Below are 20,061 nucleotides of genomic sequence, written 5' to 3' on the forward strand. Positions count from 1 at the left end.
GGCGGCCCGGCGGCGGCGCAGCAGGACGGGACAGCGGGCTCGGGGGTTGGGGCGCCGCGCGGCCCCTGCGCCCCCGGCCCCGCCAAGGGCTGCCAGCGCGTCTGGGGGCCCAGGCAGGGCGCAGGACGGGGGTGTCGGGAAGTTATGAGAGGGTCTGGGGATGATATGGTGGGGTCTAGAGGGGCCCGAGCGTCCTTGAGCCCCCCTGCCAGAGGAGTCTCCGCGGTCCTGCCCTCGCACCCCGAGGATTGCTGGGGTTCCTCAGCCACCAGGGATACTGGTGGGCTCTGCGGATCTCCTACCCGAGGACACCTCACACCCCAGTTGTTCATGGGGCTCCCAAGAGCCGCCCACGCCCCCCATGGCACAACTGTGGCCATCCCTGGCACCACATGTCACCCCAGTGTCGCCTCCTTGGGGGTCCCGGCGGGGTTCTTGTGCCTCCACCCATCTGGAGGATGGTGCATGAGGGGGCGTGCAGATGGAAGTCAAAGTTCCGCTGCTCCCCCACCCCACTCCTAGGCACCCACTCACACGTGTGTGACACTCTGCGCACACCCCCACACCCTCCTCACAGCCATTTTTGGTGCCCACGCTCAACTCCCCGCACCCCCTATGCGTGTACCCCTGCCCCCGTGTGCCCACACACACGGAGCCCTTATACAAACCCCACTCCTGTATTTGGCATTTTTGGGTGCTTGGGATGGGGAGGACACGGTGGGGACACACGTACAAAAGCCATAACGAGGCTCCGCTGCGAAGCGGGTCCCTAAGGCCACGTTGGGGGGCGCGGGATGGGCCGTGGGTACCCCCCCTTCCCTTCTGCTGCCCGGGGCTGGAGTGTCCGTGCGCGCCCCTCTGGCCCGTCACAGCTCCCGGGAGGGCTGGGGGATGCGAGGGTGCCCCCTGTCCTCTTACAGCTCCCGATCGGTGCTGCTGGACGAGGTCTTGAGCGGGACCGAGTCGAATCCATCCGGCATCCGCTGTGGGGTGGGGAAACTGAGGCCCGGAGCCCCCGGGGTGGGGAACTGAGGCACAGAGCCCCCTTGGAGCAGGGAAACTGAGACACGGAGACCCCTCCGGGGTGGGGAATTGAGGCACGGACCATCCTCAAATCCCACCCTCACCATGGCTTGTCCGGTGGCTACTCCAGGGTTGTTTCCATCCCCCCACCCCACCCCTCACCTTGGCCGTCAGTGCTTTAAGTTTTCCAAAAAGTGACATTTCGGTGGCAAAGAGCAGCTCGTCCTCCGCGTCCTCCCCCTCCATGATGGCGCAGCTGTCGGGCGACGTCGCGTCGGTCTCCCGAGCCGCCGCGTCCATCACCAGCTTGGAATATTTGTATTCCAGCCTGGGAATGCAGGTGGTGCCATCACCCGCCCCGTGACAGTGCTAGCCCCCGTGTCCCCAAATCCCGCTGCCAAATGCTCACTTTTGAGTCTTTTTCCAGAAATAAGCGGCGAGCGCAGCCAGCAAGATGGCCACGCACGTCCCAGTGGAAATTCCCACTTTTAGCCAAAAATCCACGCTCCGGCACGCCTGGATCACCTGCGGCGGCAGGGCGTCCCCGCCGTGGCACAGCCGGGGCTCCCGCCACACGTAGGTGGTTTTCTGATGGGGGGGAAAGGGGGTTCAGGGGCCGCAGGAGCCGCAGCCCAGCCCGGGGCACGGGGCGGTACCTGAACGCCACCGATACAGGCGCCGACGATGGGGCGGTGGTGGGAGCTGGAGCAGCGGGGACATCCCTCGGCCGTCACCCACAGGAAATGGAAGGTGCAGCCGTCGCAGGTGCCCTCGGGGCATTTGCTTCGGAGGGACAAAAAGGCGGTGCTCAGGTGATGGTGACACTCCAAAGTGGGGATTACAGCTAAGGTGACACCTCAGGGTCGGGACAGCATAACAGTGGTATCCCCAAAGTGAAGCACCCCAAAGAAGTATCTAACCATGACAGCAGGGGAACTTTGAGGTCCCCAAACCTCCCTCGGGGTCTCCTTTGTTTCACTGCCAACCTGAGTACATGCGGGACACGGTGACACAGCCAGGGTGGCACCTCAGGGTGAGGGACTCTGACATCATGTCAGTGTGGTCCCCAAAGCAAAGCACCTCAGGGGCATGCCCACCCATGACAGCAGGAGATGTTTGGGTCACTTTGGGAATCCCTTAAGCCCCCCCTTGGTGTTCCCGGTGTCCCACCCCCCCCCCCCCCCCACCCACCTGGGAACAGCCAGGGTGACACCTCAGGGTGCAGGACACTGACATTGTGACTATGGTGTCTCCAAAGCTAAACACCCCAGGGATGCACCCAACCCTAACAATGGGAGATACTTGGGTCACCCAAAACCCCCCTCGGTGTCCCCCATGTCCCCTCCCCACCTGGGGACAGCCAGGGTGCCAGTGCCGATGCGCAGGGGGTCACAGCGTAGGCGGATGGTGGTGGCCCGGCCACCACTGCACGGTTGTGTCATGTCATTGGACCTGCCAGGGGACATGGAGGGTCAGGAGGACAGTGGGGAGACAGTGTGGGTGTCAACCCCGTCACCTGCCTGCACCTGAAGAAGAAGATGATGTCAGGCAGGTCAGGGTGGCTGGGGGGGAAGAGCTCTGGGGGAGCCACGATGCTGTCCAGCACGGAGCTGGTGGTGACACCTGCAGGGAGAGAGGGGTGTCTCCAGTCCCACTGGAGGGTATTCCAGTCCCAGTGTCTTAGTGCCACCAGAGTGTCCCAGTCCCACTGAGGAGTCCCAGTCCCACTGGGGTGTCAGTGACATATACCAGTGACAATGTCCCAATCCCAAACAAGATGCCCCTGTAATGTCCCAGTCCCACCAGGGTGTATTTTAGTCCCATTGGGGTGTCCCTGTGCCACGAAGGTGCTGCTGAAATGTCCTAGTGCTGTTGTCCCAGTCCCAGCAGAGTGTCCCAATCCCACAAGGGTATCCCACTTCCAGTGCCACTGGGATGTCCAGTCCCACCAGGGTGTCTGAGTCCCACTGGGGCATCCCAGTGCCACTGGAGTAGGCTATTCCCTGTCCCACCCATGTGTCCCAGTGCTACTGGGATGTCCTGGTCCCTGTCCTGCCAGGGTGTCCTAGTTTCAACAAGGTGTCCCACTCTCAGTGCCACGAGGGTGTCCCAGTCCCCCTGAGGAGTCCCAGTGTTGGTGTGCCAGTGCCACCAAGATGTTCTAGTGTCTGTCCCACCCATGTGTCTCAATGACCTTGGGGTGTCCCAGTTCCCCAGGGTGGCCCCCCTCCCTCCCCGCTCACCCAGCAAGTGGTCACCCAGGCTGACAGGCTGAGAAGACACAGCTGCACGGGCACCAGTGATGTCAGGGGGCACCAGAATGGCCTGGCACACATACGAGGTGACCACACGGGCAGGGCCCCCCTGACCTGCCGTCACATTGTCAGCACATGAGGCCATCTTCCTGCCCTGTGGGGACATACATGATGCACGTGTGTGGAGTGAGACTGTGTGTACAAGGGACTGCCATTTGTGTGTGTAGGGCCATAGGTATGCAGGTGTGGTTGCACAAGTGTCCATACGTGTTTACACGAGTGTTCACGTGTCTGCACAGCTGTGCAGATGTGTTTGTGTGACTGTGCACATGTGACTGCATAAATGGGTGTGTGTATGTATGCAGGTGTGACAGCATGTACACCTGTATTTGCACACCTGCGTGTGGGAATGTTTGTTTGCATACACATCCTTGTGTTTGCATGACTGCAAGCACATATGCAGGTGTGTCTGTGTCTGCCCACCTGCATGCCCCTCCAACCTGTGTGCCCAGGAGTGTGCCTGTGTTCACCCATCCAGATGCCCATGTGTGCGTGGGTATTCCTGAGCCCTCGTGCCCGTATGGGCCCCAGTGTGCCCACCTGTGTTCCTGTGTCCACCCTCCTGAGTACCCACGCACTGTGCCCATGTTTGCACTCATGCTTGTGTCCACCCATTTGCATGCCCACCTGTGTTTGTACTCATGTGCCTGTGAGTGCACACACACCCCACCATGTGCTTGTGTTTGCACTTGTGTACCTATGACCACCCACCCATGAGCCCAGGTGTGTTCCCATACATTCATGCATGTTCCTGTGCCCTTGTGTGCTTTCCCATGTGTGTTCCCATGTCTACATGCATGTTTACATGGCCTCCTGCCTGTGTGTGCCTATTCTCCTGAGTGCCCACCCAAGTGCCCGTGTTTGCACTTGTGTGCCTGTGCCCATGCCCCGGGTGTGTTCCCATGTGTGCACATGTGTTTGCCCACACGGGTCTCACCTGGTGCCCACAGAGGCTAAGGCGGAAGTGATGGCTGTAGCGCAGCCCTTTAGGGGTGAAGCTGGGCCCAGTGCCCACTCCAGCACCTTGGCCCAGCGATGGGAACTCGAAGTGCAGCATCCGGCCTGGCAGTGCCAGTGCCAGGCTGCAGTTGTTGTAGCATAGTGATCGCAGCTGGGAACAGGGACAGGGAGCTCAGGGATGGCCATGCCACCCTCTGGGGACACCCTTGTGGGGACTCTGGAGAGCTGGCACCACTCCTCAGAGATCTCAGGGCCATGGTGACACCCATCAGGGTCACCCACTGCCACCCACCAGTGTCAGATACTGTCACCCATGTGGGATGGCTGAGAGGGGCTGGTGTCATCTCTCTGGGGACAGCTGGGGGACTGGCATTACCCACCCAGGATTAGACATTGTCACCCACCTTGTAACCCACCCACGATTGCCACAGGGCTGGTGTCACCTCCCTGGAGATGGCCAAGGAGGGCAGGCATCACCCACACTGGGTCAGACACTGTCACCCATCCTGTCACCCACCCAGAATGCGTGTAAGGGGCTGGTGTCACCTCCGTGGGGACACAGTGTCATACACCCAGGATGACTGGGGGAGGCTTGTGTCACCCACCCGTGATGGTGTCACCCTCCTGGTGCTTGCCAGTGCCACCATCTGGGACATCCTGGGTGTGGGGGAGGCTGGCGCCACTCCCCTGGGGCCCACTGGCATCACCCATGGGGACACTTAGAAACACTTAGACCTCCTGCCATGCCAAGTCACCTGGTTGCTGCGTGTGCCAGGGCCACAGGGGCGGCAGGTGGGTGTCCCGTCGGAGGGGTGGCCCCGCAGGTAGGTGCCAGGTGGGCAGGGCTGGCAGGTGCCTGAGCTGGGGTCCACAGCACTGCCAGGGGAACATGGGGCACAGGACCCAGTGGGCTGGGGGGCACAGCGGCGGCAGAAGGAGGCCACCCCCCCCTGCACATTGGTGACGTTGATGCTGTACAGCTTGGCCACATCACTGGTGAACCGCCGGCCCTGGCAACGACAGCATCATCACCATCTGCCCCCTGCCCCCCACCAGACCCCCCAAAGTCGGGGCCCTCCAGCCCTCTCAAAGCAGAGCCCCCTGTCCCTCACCGCCTCATGGTAGGGGGTGCGCTGGAAGGCCCAGGTGAAGCTCATGGTCGCGTTCTTCTCCACCAGGTAGGTGTAGGATTGTTTCCCTGTGGAACCTGTCCATGTTTCCACTGGAGTGTTGGTGCGTGAGTTGACACCCTGTGGGGACGAGGGAGGTGGCACCACCCAAATTCACTGTGCCCCCCGAACTGCTGTGTCTCCCCACTCACCACCATAAAGTAGAGCTCACAGCCAACGCTGCACAGCGTCTCGAAAACAAAGGTGATCCTGGCCACCTCCCTGCTCTCTGTATCCTCCAGCACTGGGCTTGGAGGGCTGGGGACAGCATGGGGACACTGCTAGCTCTGCTTCATGGCCATGTGCCCCCTGCTCCCTGGTGGTGGCCCCCACCTCACCTGAAGCCAGGGACCACCAGCGTGAGGATCATGAAGTCGCTGTCAGAGGCTCCAGCTGCCGTGTAAATGTAGTCCCCAGCTACCTCCCAGCCTGCAAGGATGCAATGACACTCAGAGAGATCCCTGGCAGTGCCCCAGCAAGGGACAGGGAAGGGACAGCCCTCTGCCACTACCTGCAATGCCCTTGTACTCGAAGTTGATGCCGCTGAGCACGGTGGTCTCCATGTTGGGGGGCAGCACGTTCCACCACTTGTACTCCAAGCCCAGCGCCGGCTCAGTGCCCTCTGGGCATCTGAGGCAGGCTGGGGAGAGGAGGCAACAGCCCTGCACAGGGGTGGCACCCACCTCCCTCTCTGTCAGCTTGGAGTGCCCTGCTTACCTCTTGAGGCCAGTGATGGGGACAAGAGGGGACAGCCCTGCACTAGGGTGGTACCACATTCCCCTCCCTGCAGCTTGGAATGACCTGGTAACCACCTCTTGGGGACAGTAATGGAGACAGGAGAGGACAGCTCTGTACTGAGGTGGTACCCATCTTCTCTTGGCAGCTTCAGGGATCCCAGTTACTTACTAGAGACAATAACTGGGATGTTCTTACTGGATACATAGGGACAGCCCTGCACCAGGGTGGTACCGCCTTTCTCTCTGTCAGCTTTGGGTGCTTTGGTCACACTTAGGAATGATGATGGGAAAAGGATGGGACAACCCTGCACTGAGGTGGCACTCATCTCCTCCTGGTAGCCCCAGAGACCCCAGTTACTCCATGGGGACAGTGGTGGAGGTGTCCTTATTGGAGCTATGGGAACAGGAGGGGACAACCCAGCACTGGAGTGGCACCCACCTTCCCCTGGCAGCTCAGGCTGCCCCAGTCACGCTTTGGGGACAATGACCGGGCCGCCTTACCAGAGCCATTGGAATAGAAGCCATAGAGACAGGGCTGGCAGGTGCTGCCGTTGCCTTTGGCGAAGCCAGGGTTGCAGGGGGGGCATCGAGTCTTGACCCCTGAGGATGGCAGCCGGGCCGCCTGCGGCAGCTCCTCACTGCAGATCTTGGGCTCTGCCCACTTGTACATCAGCTGGGTCTGTCGGGGGAGCAGGTGAGCCGGGGGGGACGCCGGGGGACAGGGGGACCACCACGGTGTGCCCCCACATTACCTCCCCATTGGCGTCGCAGGCCGTGTGGGTGTAGAAGAAATCCTTGTCTGTGCAGGGCGGACGTGGCTTGCAGGACCCCGAGCCAGGCTCTGCCGAGAGGAGACACGATGGGTGAGCCAGCACAGCCCGGAGACTCCAGTGCTGTTCCCACCACATGGGGTGTCCTTGTCTTCCCTCCCAACCAAGGGGTAGTGGGTGCTCCCTACTCCCCACATCATCTCTCCCTCCCCCAGGGCCACTCCTGCAGCACAGATTGCGGGGACAAATGGACCCCTAAGGGTGCCCCCCTCACCAGCGTAGGTGTGAGGTTTGTGAGGGGCGCCAACACTGCCACCACCAGGGGATGTCAGGTCACCCCTGCTCCCCACATCACCCTTTCCCATCCCAGGGTCATATACTAGAGGGACAGTGTATGGGAGGGGGGAGCCCCGGGTGTCCCCTCGTACCAGCGTAGGTGTCAGGGTCGCAGGGCTGGCAGGCGGTGGCCCCTTTGCCGGAGAAGGTGTCAGCAGGACAGGGCTGGCAGGCGGTTGAGCCGGCGGCAGGGGCAAAGGTGCCGGGCTTGCAGGGGAAGCACTCGGAAGTGAAGGCCACCCCTGGGAGAGGGAGGAGGCTCAGGTAGCGGGGAGGTGGGTGCGTGACCCCGAGACCCTCCCTCCTGCCCCTACCCACCTGTAATGCCGATGTTCCTCACCAGCACTGGTTTAGGCACCTTGGACCAGACGGAGAAGGCGGTGGTCCGCCAGTACAGCACGTTGTTCCCACGGCTCAGCTCCACCTGGGAGAAGGATCCCACGGGATTGGGTAACCCCACTGCCAGGGATGGGTTTGGCACCATGGGTGGGGGATCCCGCTGCCAAGGAGGGGGTTGGCACCAGTGGAGGGAGGTGTGTGGCACCCCCATCTTTCACCACCCACCACCCCCTCCTCAGCCTCGTGGAGCATCTTCGTCCCACAGGAGGGACAAGAAACGCCGGGGCAGCACCGAAGGACCTCCCCCCGGTGTCACCTCCCACCGAACACTCACGCTGTGGAATTCCCAACCCTTCTCTGTAGTCCGCATCCAGCGGGACTCCTCCACCGTGGGCTGGCACTGGTCGTTCTGCACCTGCAGGGAGAGTGTCAGGGACCCCGTGTTCACAGGGACCCCACATGTCCCCAAGGACACAGCCCCATGCTCCCAGGGACCCTCCATATTCCTAGGGACCCCTCCTCATGTCTCCATGAACCACTGCCATATCCCATGGGGCCCCCCTTATGTCACCAGGGTCCACTCTCATGTCCCCAGGCACCCCTCCATGTCTGGAAGGACCCCCATGATGTCCCCAGGGACCCCTCCCATATATCCAGGGTTCCCTTCCCTATGTCCCAGAGGCCCCTGCCACATCCACCAGAGATCCTGCCATGTCCCCAGGGACGCACATCATGTTCTCAGGGACTCCTTCCATGTCCCTAGGGACAAATATCATGTCCCCAGGGACCCCTGAGGAGTACCCACAGACACACTCAGGTCACAAAGGACTTCTCCCATGTACCTAGGGGACCCTCTCTCATATCCCAATGGACCCCTCCATGTCCCCAGAGACCCATACCCTCCACCTGTGCCCCGGTCACCCACAAAGAATTCAAAGACGATGCTGCTGTCAGGGTAGATGTACTCGAAGGTGACAGTCCCCGACTGCTTGAGGCTCACAGCATACATGAGGGTGGCCGTGCACTCATCTGTGTTGGAGGCCACGTAATCCCCCAGTGGCACCCATGTTGACCTGGGGCAAGTGATATATCCTGTCATCACTCTCAGCAGGCAGGACAGGGATTGTAGGGACAGCCAGGAGGGCCCCCAAGAAGCAGGGGAGAAATGAGGGGCAGAGGGGCTTGGGCAGATCTTAGGGACATGGCAAGGTGTGGTGGCTAGACACATATCCCTTGTGAGAATCCCCTGGCCTGCTGAGAGCCACGTGGACTGCAAGGAGAAGAGAGTGGCACCCGCCTGTTCTGGGAGTGTGACTGGATGAGGAACACGCTGCTGGGAGTAGGGAATGGCTGAGAGGGACATCAATGGAGCAGTGTGATGGTGCCAGTAAAACTGAGGGTTTGGTGGTTGTTGGTACAACTGGGAGGATTTCTTGGTTGTTGGTATAATCAGGAGGGCTCAGAACCTGCCAATACATATGGGATAGTTTGGTGGTTGTTGGTGTAACCACGGGGGTTTGTGGCAGCTGGTACAACCAGGGGGGGTTGGTGGCTGTCTGTATTTGCTGTGTACCAGTGGCTGCTGATACAACCAGCTGATGGGAAGTTCAGTGGCAGTGGAACAACTGGGAGAGCTTAGCAGCTGCTGGTACAAATGAGGGGCCCTGATGGCTGTGGTACAAGTAAGAGGGTCTGGTGGCTGTGTGTTCCCTTGCTGTGATCAGGGTGCCCCTGTAATGCCCTGCTGGTGTCACCTCCCAGGGCAGGATGACCGAAGGGCGTCGGGGCAACTGGGTGCTATGGATGCACAGGGGTGTCACACCCATCCTGTTCACTGTGCCCCGCATCCCGTCCTGACATGCCAGGTGCTCGTGTGCTGGCATCACAGCCCGTGACACAGTGACTCACGCTGTGCAGTTCTCTGCCGCATCGCCAAAGCTGTCATCCACCTCCAGGTTGGTGGCCACGTTGGCGAAGCCATGGGGCACCTCGTCCCACTCATCAAAGCGGACACCAGTGCCCAGCGAGTAGGTGCCCGCAGCGCAGGGCCGGCACGTCTGTGTCTGCATCTCCAGGAACTCACCCGCCTTGCAGGAGAATGCTGCCGATGGAGACGGGGGCACAGGGCATGGAGGGTCACCCCCAATCCTCCTGGTGCTGCTACAGCCTCATCACCCTCAGCTCTTCATTTCCAAGTGCTCCAGCTGGTGGAGGTGCTGGGATCCCCCATTCTTACCATTAGACAAAGGCAAGCCCCCCACCCATGAGTTTGGTACCCAACGCCCAGCTCTGCCCAATCCAGGCAGAATGTAACCCTCTGCCATGGAGCCAGGGCATCCCCAGGCTTTGGGGGCATGTGTTTGGGATTCCCATCCTGCTCATCCCATCCTAGTAAGTGAGTTTTTGTGAGGGGGATTCTCATTTTGCTCATCCTATCCTGGTGCACGTGTGCGATAGGGAGATTTCCATCCACGTACGTGTGGTGGGATTGCCATGACTCTCATTCCATTTGCTGACTCTGTGTGTGAATCCCATCCCATCCTCATGCATGTGTGTGTGATTTTCATCCCTCTAATCCCATCCTAGTGCCCATGTGTGGGATTCCCATCCCATCCTATCCCATTTTGTGTGCGGGATTTCCATCTCTCTCATCCCATTCAGGTGAGTGAGTGCTCATCTTGCTCATCCTGTCCTGGTGCATGTGTGGGATGAGGGGATTTCCATCCCAGTGTGTGTGATTCCCATCCCTCTCTATCCCATTCCATGACTGTATGGGTGATTACCATCCCACCCTATCTGTGTGTGCATGTGATTCCCATCTGTCTTATCCCACCCCAATGCCTGTCTGTTTCTGGTTCCCATCCCTCTCATCCCATCCCTGGGAATTGGTGTGTGTGTGATTCCTATTCCATCCCATCCCAGTGCTTGTAGTTCTTATACCATCCCATCCCGGGGGATTCCCATCCCACTGATCCCATTCCATCCTCCTGTTGCTGCCTGCACTGGAGCCAGTAATGGCTGGTGCTTGTCTCCCCACTCTCTCCCTCCTGCCGCCCTCATTTCCCATTCCTGCCATTCCCACCCCCCAGCCTGACCCCATCCCACTCCTAGTCGGAGTCTTACAGCATTCAGTGCCCCTGACAGGGTCAGGCAGGCCGGTGCAGAGTCCAGGCGTGTGTGGTACAGCCACCCTCCAGCGTGATCCTGAGCTGTCACATGCTGTGTACTCGTAGTGGTACTCGGACTGCAGGAGACAGAGAGGGAACACGCAGGGGAGCTGCACCTGAGACCTCCCGGGCTGCCTCCACACCCTGTGCCCCCTGAGAGGGGCTGGCCCCTGGGCCCAGCAGTGCCTTCAAGGGATGGTTTTGAGTTAAGGTGTGGCAATGTCCTGTGGTGCCCAGGGCCTGGTGAGGGGGGCTTGGGAGGGTGCTCAGAGTTCAGTGTGGGGGGATACTGGAAGATGGGGGTGATCTGGGTGGGAGATGCTCTGGATTGAGGGGAGCTGGGGTCCAGGGGGATGCTCAGAGTGGGGGAGTATTGTGGTGGTGGCAAGGGGCGGGGGGGCAGTTTGATAGGATGCTGGGAAATGGGGGTGCTGTGGATGGGGGGATGATCCGGCTGGGGTTGCCCAGGAGCCCTGGAGCAGCAGCAGCCCTGCACCTCTCCCTGGTGTGGGGGTGAATCCCTGCACTCCCCCACCGTGTTCCTGGGATCACATGGCACTGTCACGCCCCTTGGTGTGCCTTGGCGCGGCTGTGACACACTTTGCTCATCGAACAGCTGTGGCACAACCCGGATACGGCCTGGGAGCACCCCGGGCATAGGGCGGGAATGCAAGGGGGACCAGGGGGAACCAGGAAGCACTGGGGACGGCAGAGGCACCATGGTCAGCCCCCCAGCCCCCCCATCACCATCCTGCCAGCTGCACTAAGCTGAGACTGGCTTAAGGCTGGTGAGGTGATGCCAGGGACAGACGGCGTGGGCAGCATGAAGGCCACATCTGCTGGTGGTGTTGGGGTTTGGGGTACAAGGGGAGCTCCCCACCCTCCGTGCAACAGCTCTGAGGTGTCAGAGCCGGTGCTGTGGCTTCGTGCTCCCAGTGGCTGCTGGAGCGTGGCAGGTTGATGAGAAAACAACTGCTTTGATGTTCCCATCAGCTGGAAACACAGCAACGGGAGGTGGGGGGGGGGGGAAGAAGAGGGGGATGGGGGGATGTGAAGGGGAAAGAGGGATTGGAGAGGTAAAAGGGGGGTGGAGAAGGAAAAGTGAGGACAGAGAGATGCCTGCAGCAGCCCCTGCCCATGTACAGGCAGCATGGAACCCCTCAGGTCCTGGGATGGGGACACAGAGAAAGGTCCTCACCACCTTGGGGGTACCCAGAGGGTCACCCCAACTTTCAGCAGCCCCGAACTACCCTATTACTCTCAGTCCTGAGGGATTTCCTTGGGGAGAAGGTCTTTTTTTCCTCTCTTCTTAAATTCTTCCAGGTTTTTATTAAATCTACATAAATTGACCTAATTCAGCTCGAGTGGCTCTGGGGATGGAGGGCACCCCAAACTGCCACTGTAACTCTGCTCTGGCCAGGAGAAGGAGAAGGGCTGTGCCTTGTGAAGGACAGGGGACACCCCCTCTGGGGGACTGATTGTTCCTGGGGCAGGTGCCAGCCCCAGTCTATTGTTTCCAGCTCTGGATCATGGAACACAGACAAAAATAATTGGATCAGAGGAAAAAAAAAATCCTGGCCCAGATTTAAAAGCAGCCGCAAGTCTGAGGAGAGGCAAGGAAAATTGGGGGGGGGGGGGGGGGGCAAGACAGACAACCCAGGGAGAGCATTTGGCGGCTCATCCGCTGTCCCCAAGGCGGACAGATCCTGGCAAGTGACAGTTTTTCTTCACAGAATACCATGTGCTGGGCTGGGAACGACACGTGGCCATTGGGATTGTCCCCCCGCTCCTTGTCACCCCCTCAGCAGCACTCAGGGAGACCCCAACGTGTCTGAGGGTAGGGACTTAGGGACGATAATGGGGTGACACCAGTTGGGGTCCCTAAGGAGACCCTCGGGCACTGGCCGAGCCACTGGGAGCAAAGACCTCTCCCTGGGCCCCCAGGAAGTCGGCCAGTCCCTCCCCGCTATAGGAGACACCCCACCTCCAGAGCCACCGGGACACCCGACCCCTACCTGTCCCCTCCTTGTCCCCCCCATCTCATAGGGAGCGGCCTCCTCGTGCCCCGGGACTCCGTTTCATCGGTGTGTGTGGGGAATTTGGGGGTGGTTGCGGTGCTGGCGGTGCGATACCGGTTGCCCCCCCCCTCCCCGCCATTCCCGGTGCCGGTACCTCCTTGCAGACATGTAGCTGCTCTCCGGTGCGTCCCGGTGACACGGTGACAGCCAGACACAGCACCAGCGGCATCCACCGGGCTCCGGTACCGGCCATGGCGGCGGCAACGGCGGTGGCAACGGCGGCAGCTCGGCCGGTGCGAGCACCGGCGCCGCTGCCCCGCCCCCGCCAACGGCCCGGCCTCCGCGCACCTGCCGCTACCTGCCCCCGCCCCCGGGAACGGCGCCGGGCATCACTCCGAGAACGGGCACCGGCAGCGGCGGGAATGGCACCGGGTATCGCCCCAGGGAACGGGAAGTCGATCACGAATAGAACCCCCTGGAACGGCAGCTGGCACCGCCTCCACGAGAACAGCACCGGGAATCGGTATCGAGAATGTTATTCATGGGAATGGCACCGCGCATCGGTATCGGAAACAGAGACACGGGAATGGAACTCCCAGGAACAGCAGCCCAAGGTTATACCCGGGAATGGCATCCTGCGATTGGCGCCGATGGCACCAGGAGTTCCATCATCCTTGGGAGTGTATCCCCGGAAACGGGACTGGGAATGCAATACCCGGAACGTGTTCTCGGGAACGGCATCGGGAACTTACCCCTGGGAATGCATTTGGGAATGTTATTCCAGGAACAGCACGGGGACCGTCTCGGGGCCCCGCCTCCCCGCCCCCGGGCACAGCCCCTCCCCGGTGCTGGGGGAGGACCGGGACACGGCGAGGGGGGTCATGAGCCCCCCGCACCCCGGAGCCACCTCCACCCAATCAGAGACTGTGTGCCACTCGTGTGCCCCCCAGGCTATGTCCTCATGGAGCCGGGCCAGCCCCACTACACTGGGGACAGGACAGAGGACACATGTGGCTGCATATTCCAGACATGCAGGACACGAGAGACACAGGGTACAGGGGATATAGGAACACGGGGGACACAGAAACATCAAGGACACTGGGTACACAGCTGATACAGGGACACAGGACAAGGCAAATACCGGGCATATGGGAGAATGGGGGACACAGAGGGACAGAGGACATCTGAACATGAGGGACATAGGAGACACATAGGAAAGGGGCTACAGAGGGACACTGGGTACACAGCTGATACGGGAACACAGGGAGATGGGGGACGTAGGGGGACATGAAGGATACAGACAACATGGGAACACGAGGGACACAGAGGACACAGCTAATATGGTGAAACAGGAAGATGGGGAACATGGGCCTACGGAGGCCACAGTCACAAGAGGACATGAGGGACAAAGCTGCTAAGGTGATGCAGAAGTCCCAACTCTGGTGGCACAGGGTACCCTGGGTTGGGGGACACTAGTGACACATGTCCCTCTGTGGTGGCACAGGGATGCCAGCAAGTACCACGGGCATGGGGGACACGGCCACAGGAAGGGATCATGACTGTCCCTACGGCAGCATGAGGACAACCCCACGCCTACTTGTGCCACAGCTATTACAGTGGCATGGGGTGGCCATGCCCCACAGCATCCACAGTGTCGCCTTGGCAGAGGAAGCCTGCCAGGCACCATCAAGTTGGTGACCTCCTCTCAGTGTCCCACAGCAGTGCCACCATGAGCAGCCACCCCAGATGCTTCTCCCAGTAATGCCAGAATCACTGCTGTCCCCTCATCATCACCACAGCCATCCCCTTTTCACCTCTGTGGCTGTCCTCTCATGCCCATCCTCTAGTCACCACTGTAGCTACCCCTCGGTCGTCCACCCTTACTGTCCCTTGTCACAACCACGGCCATCCTCTTGCTATCACCACAGCTGTCCTCCTGTTACCACTGCAGCCATCCTCTCCTGACCAGCACAACTGTACTTTTCCACCGTGGCTGTCCCCTGGTTACCATCACAGCTCTGTCAGCACCATGGCCATCCCCCAGTGTTCACCATAGCTGCCCCCTCGTGGCCATCCCCTTGTCACCACCACGGCTATCACCATCACCACACACCCCCAATAAAACAGAGGCCGTGTTGCATGAAGCCCGTAGGTCTAATGAGAGTCCCCGGTGCCCCGCGGGGCTGGCAGGGTCCACGCTCATCTCACACACGTGGCACGGTGCCAACACAGCTCCATGTACAGCCTTGGTGCCCCACACAGCTGCAGGGCCCGCTGAACCACTCCCAGCACAGCACGGAGCGTGCACGGCCCCGCAAGGCCAGCACAGACCCGTGCAAAGCGCGTACGGAGCCTGCTGCGGGGCCCACTCCCCGCCTCCACACGCGCCCCGGCGCTGGATGGGCCGGGATGAAGCTGGAGCGTTTCGTCTTCCGTCGCTGTCGGGACCGGGTCGCTGTCGGCCCCTGGGCTGCAGACGTGGGCGCGGGTCAGAATCGCAGGGCGCTCAGCGGCCGTGGCCTCGCCTATCTGATCGACTCATCCCCCCCGGCCCAGCCGCACAGCGCCCGAGGGCTTCGCGGCGCTTTCTTCTCACCTCGGCCCGGCGGGGCCCGGCCGATCGAATAAGATCAACGTGTAGGGAGGAGAGCGTGGCTGGCGCCTCACACACACACAGACACACACACACAGACACAGACACACAGACACAGACACACAGACACACACACACACACGGACACCCCTGGCTCACACGCGCGCACACATGCTCCCACACACAGCCAGGCGCGCGGGCGCTCACACAGCCACAGCACCTTCCGTTCCGGCCCTTTATATACCGCAGCCGCGCGGAGCACGACGGGATGGTGGCGCGGCGTTCTGGCGCCCCCTAGCGGCCGGAGGACCGTCGTGCACCGCGTCTGGCGGCGCTCGGCACGGCACGGCACGGCACGGCACGGCACGGCACGGCACGGCACGGCACGGCACGGCACGGCACGGCACGGCACGGCACGGCACGGCACGGCTCGGCACGGCACGGCACGGCACGGCACGGCACGGCACGGCACGGCACGGCACGGCTCGGCGGCGCTCGGCCGGCACGGCGGCGCGCCGGCGGGGCCGGGCACACTCACCGGGCGGGCGCGGCCCTCCGTGCCCTCGCTGACGGGCTGCATCGCTCCCGGCCCCAGAGAGCCCGACGAACCGGGCCAGGAGGCTCCAGTCAGCAATTCCCCACCCCACAGCACTGCCTCCCCCCTGTACAAATCCTCCCCAGCCCAGGACCCCGTAACTATGGGAGCCCTCCACCCCATGGCAGGCAGCCTCCAAGGACCTCCTCACACACACCCAACGGACCTTCAGCCCACACCACAGGACCCCCAAGAAGGGCACCAGCCCCACAGGACCCCCAGGCCGGCACTGTCACAGAGGAACCCCCACTTTATTTGCACGTGGTAGTCCAGTATTTACAACCGGGAGGGGTCATGAAGCCCCACTGCAGAAGGAGACCCCCCTGAGGGCCCCCCATGCTGTAGGGGCACAGGAAGATCCCATGGATCAGGGGGGACCCTGTCTGGCCCCCAGAGCCTGCCATGATCTCACTAGGACCCCGCTCAGCATCAAAAGAAGGGGCTTACAGGGCAGAGCTGGTCTCCCACTCCTGGGGATCCCTTCACCCACTTCTCTACAGAATTCACAGGAAATCCTTTTCCAACAGTCTAAAGGTGCCCTGTTGACCCTTGGTGGGCTCAAGGAGGGTGATGGGCCATGATGGTCCCTGGGTTACCACACGCAGGATCCAGGTTGCTGCCAAGAGCAAGACCGGGGGTGGTTCAGGGTCAGTACCAGGGTCTCCAGGATCAGTACCAGGGTCTCCAGGGTCAGCAATGGGGTCTCTGGCTGGTACTGGGACACTGGGGTCAGTATCAGGGTCTCTGGTCCATACTGGGGTCTTTGGAATCAGTCACAGGATCTCTGGTCAGTCCCAGGTCTCTCTCAGGTTACCACCAGGTCCCCATGTGGTCACTTTCCCACAAGGACGTAGAAGGCCATGAGAAGACAGGACATGGACACAGCCACGTGCAGGCGGGTCCCAATCACAGCAGCTGCGGGTGGGACAGGACGGGGTGAGGCCCCATGTCCCCATCCCAGATCCATCCTGAATCCCTGTGAGCCCATCCCAGATGCCATGTTCCCATCCCAAACTCCACTGTTCCCACTCCCAGGCCCTATGTTCCTATCCCAGACCCCAAAATCCTCATCCCACATCTCCGTGTCCCCATCCTGGACTCAATGCTTCTGTCCTAGATCCGACCCCAGTGTTCCCAGCATCCCCATCCTGTACCCCAGTGTCCCAAGTGCCCCCATCCCGGCGTTCCCAGCATCCCCATCCTGTACCCCAGTGTCCCAAGTGCTCCCATCCCGGCGTTCCCAGCATCCCCGCGCCATTCCCCAGTGTCCCCAGTGCCCCTCACCCTTGTGGCAGACTCCCCAGACGCCCCTGCGCTCGGACAGGAGCCAGGTGCGCAGCCGGGGCACCTTCCGCAGGTACGCACAAGTGCAAACCAGCAGCAGCCCGAACACCAGGAGCCCGTCCAGGGAGTAAACTGCGGGGAGGGAGGCCGGGGAGGGGTCAGGGGGCACCCCGGGACCCTGCCCAACCCCCCTCCAAGGAGACTCCCACACTCCGTGTGAACAACTTCCCATCTCTGCCCTTGTGAGGGGACGCAGACTTCCCGGGATCCCCCCGAAAAGGGACACAGCCCATCCAGTATCCACCGACGGCACTCGGCACTGCCAGCACCCCGCTCCCAAAGGGACACAGGCTCCCAGTCACCTCCCAAAAGCTCTCTTAGTACCTCCCCCACATCAACCCCACCTCCCCCGCCGCCTGCCGGCACCTGAGTGCTCTCCCCATGATGCCCCATCAGGCCCGCCGCCGTCGGAGCCCCCAAAATCCCCCGGAACCCCTTCCCCCCGGGTCCCTGAGGCCCCGGGCCCGCCCGGAATCTCCGGCCCCTCCATTCCCCAGCTCCCACCACCAGTCATGGTCACCCCAGGACCCTCCCGTCCGCCCACAACCCCTCGTTCCCCGGTTCCCAGCATTGGTTATGCGGGCCCCCGGTTCTCCCCAGGCCCCCTCGGCACCCCTGACCCCAGGCCCCCCGTCCCCACCGTTGGTCATGGCGGCCCCGCACCCCCGGGCCCCGCGGCGCCAACGCGACAGCGGAAGCGGGCGACAGGCGCGGCCAGCCGAGCGCCGACCCGCCCGACGCGGATCCTGAGGAGCAGGCGGCCTCAATCGAGCGCCTATGAGGGGAGGTGCGTGTGCAGCCCCAGTATGGCCCAGTCCCCGCCCGCAGCCCCAGTATGGCCCAGTCCCCGCCCGCAGCACCAGTATGGCCCGGTCCCAGCCCGCAGCACCAGTATGGCCCGGTCCCCGCCCGCAGCCCCGGTATGGCCCGGTCCCCGCCCGCAGCCCCAGTATGGCCCAGTCCCCGCCCGTAGCACCAGTATGGCCCGGTCCCAGCCCGCAGCCCCAGTATGGCCCGGTCCCCGCCCGCAGCCCCAGTATGGCCCGGTCCCCGCCCGCAGCCCCGGTATGGCCCGGTCCCCGCCCGCAGCCCCAGTATGGCCCGGTCCCAGCCCGCAGCCCCAGTAAACCCGAGCGCTGATAGCGCCTGGCCTCTGCAGCAGCTGCCTGCGCGCTCAGCCGTGTGTGACCAGTCCCCATCTCAGTCCCCCAGTGACCCCTCAGTATCCCCAGTATCCCACAGTGCACCCAGTCCCCATTCCAGTCCTCCCAGTAACCCCCCAATGTAACCACACCCCAGTGAGCCCCGGATTTCCCAGCAACTTGCAATCTCCCCATAACCCTCCAGCCCTCAGTGCTCATCCCAGCCCCCAGCAAGCCCCAGTCCTCCCAGTACTCCCCAGTGCAACCAGTCCCCATCGCAGCGACCCAGTAACCCACCAGCACCCCCAGCAACCCTCAGTCCTCCCAGTATCCCAGTACCACCCAAGTGTAACCAGTCTCCATTCCAGTCCTCAGTGAGTTCCAGTCATCCCAGTAACCCCCCAGTACAATCTGACCCCCAGGTTCCCCTGTAACTCCCAGTCTAGCCCTAAGCCCCCCTCTCCAAGTACCCAGTCCCCATCCCAGCTCTTCCAGTAATTGCCAGTCCTCCCCAGTAACCCCAGGTCCCTCAGTAAACCCCAGTGCCTCCAGTATCCCAGTCGTTCCCAGTAACATCATGTGCCACCCAATCCCCATCCCAGTATCCCCCATAAGTCTCCCAAGTGACCCCCGGTGGACCCAGTAACTCCTTCTATCTCCTATAACACCCAGTGCATCCAGTCCCCAGCCCAGTTTCTCCAGTAACCCTCAGCTCCCACAGTAACCCACATAATCCAGTGGTCCCAGTGCACCCAACATCATTGTGTTCACACTGGTGCTCCTCAGCGAGCACCCCAGAGCTCACAGCAACCCCCAGAGTTCTCAGTGGTCCCTGTGTTTCCAGTGCCCCCAACAGACCCCACTGCCCCAAGTTGTCCCAGTGTTCCCACAGCCCCCAGTGTTCCCAGTGCCTCCAGTGGCCCCAATGTCCCCACAGTGGTCCTGGTGCCCCCAGCAGCCCCGAGTGCTCCCAGTATTCCCAGGGCCCCCAGCAAACCTAAGTCTTCCAGTGTTCCCAGTGCCCCCAGTGCCCTCAGCAGTGCCAGTGCTCCCAGCAAACCCTGTGCTCCTACTGCACCCGCTGCTCCCAATGTCCCCAGTGATCACAGTGCCCTCAGTCAACCTAGTGCTCCCCAAGTGAGTCTGGTGTTCCCAGTGTTCCCTGTGCTCCCAGCAGACTCCAGTGCCTGTCCTCTGGTGTTCAGCCCCAGGACCCCTCTCCCTCCTTAGGTTCCAGAGCTAACGTGAAGAATATCCATTCTCCCCCTTCTCCCTTGCGCCCAGCCACCATGGCCAGCCACAGCTCCCAGCAGGAGGGACATCGGGGTCTCTACTAGTGACAGCTTTGCCAGGGTGACAACAAAGCCTCGAGGAGCAGCACAGTGCTGGGCGGGTGCTGGCACTAGGGCATGGGGCTGTGGGACCTAGAGGAATGGGGATGGGGCGTGATGGGTACCCCAAGGACAACGGGGATGCCAGGCGTAGTGGAGACACAGGGACAATGGGAACCTGGATGTTATGGGGACTAGGGGGTGGTGGAATCCCAAGAGTGA

At 61.8% G+C, this 20,061-nt stretch overlaps 2 protein-coding genes and 1 non-coding gene across 6 annotated transcripts; all 3 read right to left on the reverse strand.

Moving 5' to 3' along the window:
- Positions 1 to 658: 658 nt before the first annotated feature.
- On the reverse strand, positions 659 to 15,649 carry ELAPOR1 (endosome-lysosome associated apoptosis and autophagy regulator 1). Of its 4 annotated transcripts, none has more exons than XM_064398898.1 (22): positions 12,989 to 15,649; positions 10,773 to 10,893; positions 9,558 to 9,750; positions 8,575 to 8,722; positions 7,984 to 8,064; positions 7,629 to 7,734; positions 7,403 to 7,552; positions 6,957 to 7,045; positions 6,706 to 6,883; positions 5,979 to 6,107; positions 5,806 to 5,896; positions 5,620 to 5,725; positions 5,411 to 5,548; positions 5,054 to 5,308; positions 4,276 to 4,449; positions 3,267 to 3,432; positions 2,550 to 2,646; positions 2,374 to 2,475; positions 1,680 to 1,806; positions 1,433 to 1,611; positions 1,186 to 1,351; positions 659 to 1,028 (listed from the first exon to the last, which is right to left on the reverse strand). In XM_064398898.1, exons 1-22 carry the CDS (start codon positions 13,085 to 13,087, stop codon positions 915 to 917), a joined length of 3,009 nt encoding a protein of 1,002 aa, XP_064254968.1. In that variant the 5' UTR covers positions 13,088 to 15,649; the 3' UTR covers positions 659 to 914. The 4 variants fall into 4 exon arrangements, with proteins under 4 accessions (XP_064254968.1, XP_064254965.1, XP_064254966.1 ...); XM_064398895.1 differs by having other exon boundaries at positions 659 to 983; positions 12,989 to 15,648; XM_064398896.1 differs by having other exon boundaries at positions 659 to 983; positions 13,587 to 13,736.
- Positions 15,319 to 15,600, reverse strand: LOC135286288 (small Cajal body-specific RNA 2). The gene has a single exon (XR_010350696.1). It is a non-coding gene; the product is annotated as a small Cajal body-specific RNA 2 (non-coding RNA).
- Positions 15,650 to 16,254: 605 nt separating the features above from the next.
- Positions 16,255 to 18,152, reverse strand: TMEM167B (transmembrane protein 167B). The gene is made up of 3 exons (XM_064399363.1): positions 18,007 to 18,152; positions 17,307 to 17,438; positions 16,255 to 16,937 (listed from the first exon to the last, which is right to left on the reverse strand). The coding sequence occupies exons 1-3, from the start codon at positions 18,014 to 18,016 to the stop codon at positions 16,855 to 16,857; spliced, it is 225 nt and encodes a 74-aa protein (XP_064255433.1). The 5' UTR covers positions 18,017 to 18,152; the 3' UTR covers positions 16,255 to 16,854.
- Between the last annotated feature and the right edge of the window lie 1,909 nt (positions 18,153 to 20,061).

The sequence above is a fragment of the Passer domesticus genome, chromosome 25 (genome assembly GCF_036417665.1).
Source record: "Passer domesticus isolate bPasDom1 chromosome 25, bPasDom1.hap1, whole genome shotgun sequence".
Classification (NCBI taxonomy): domain Eukaryota; kingdom Metazoa; phylum Chordata; class Aves; order Passeriformes; family Passeridae; genus Passer; species Passer domesticus.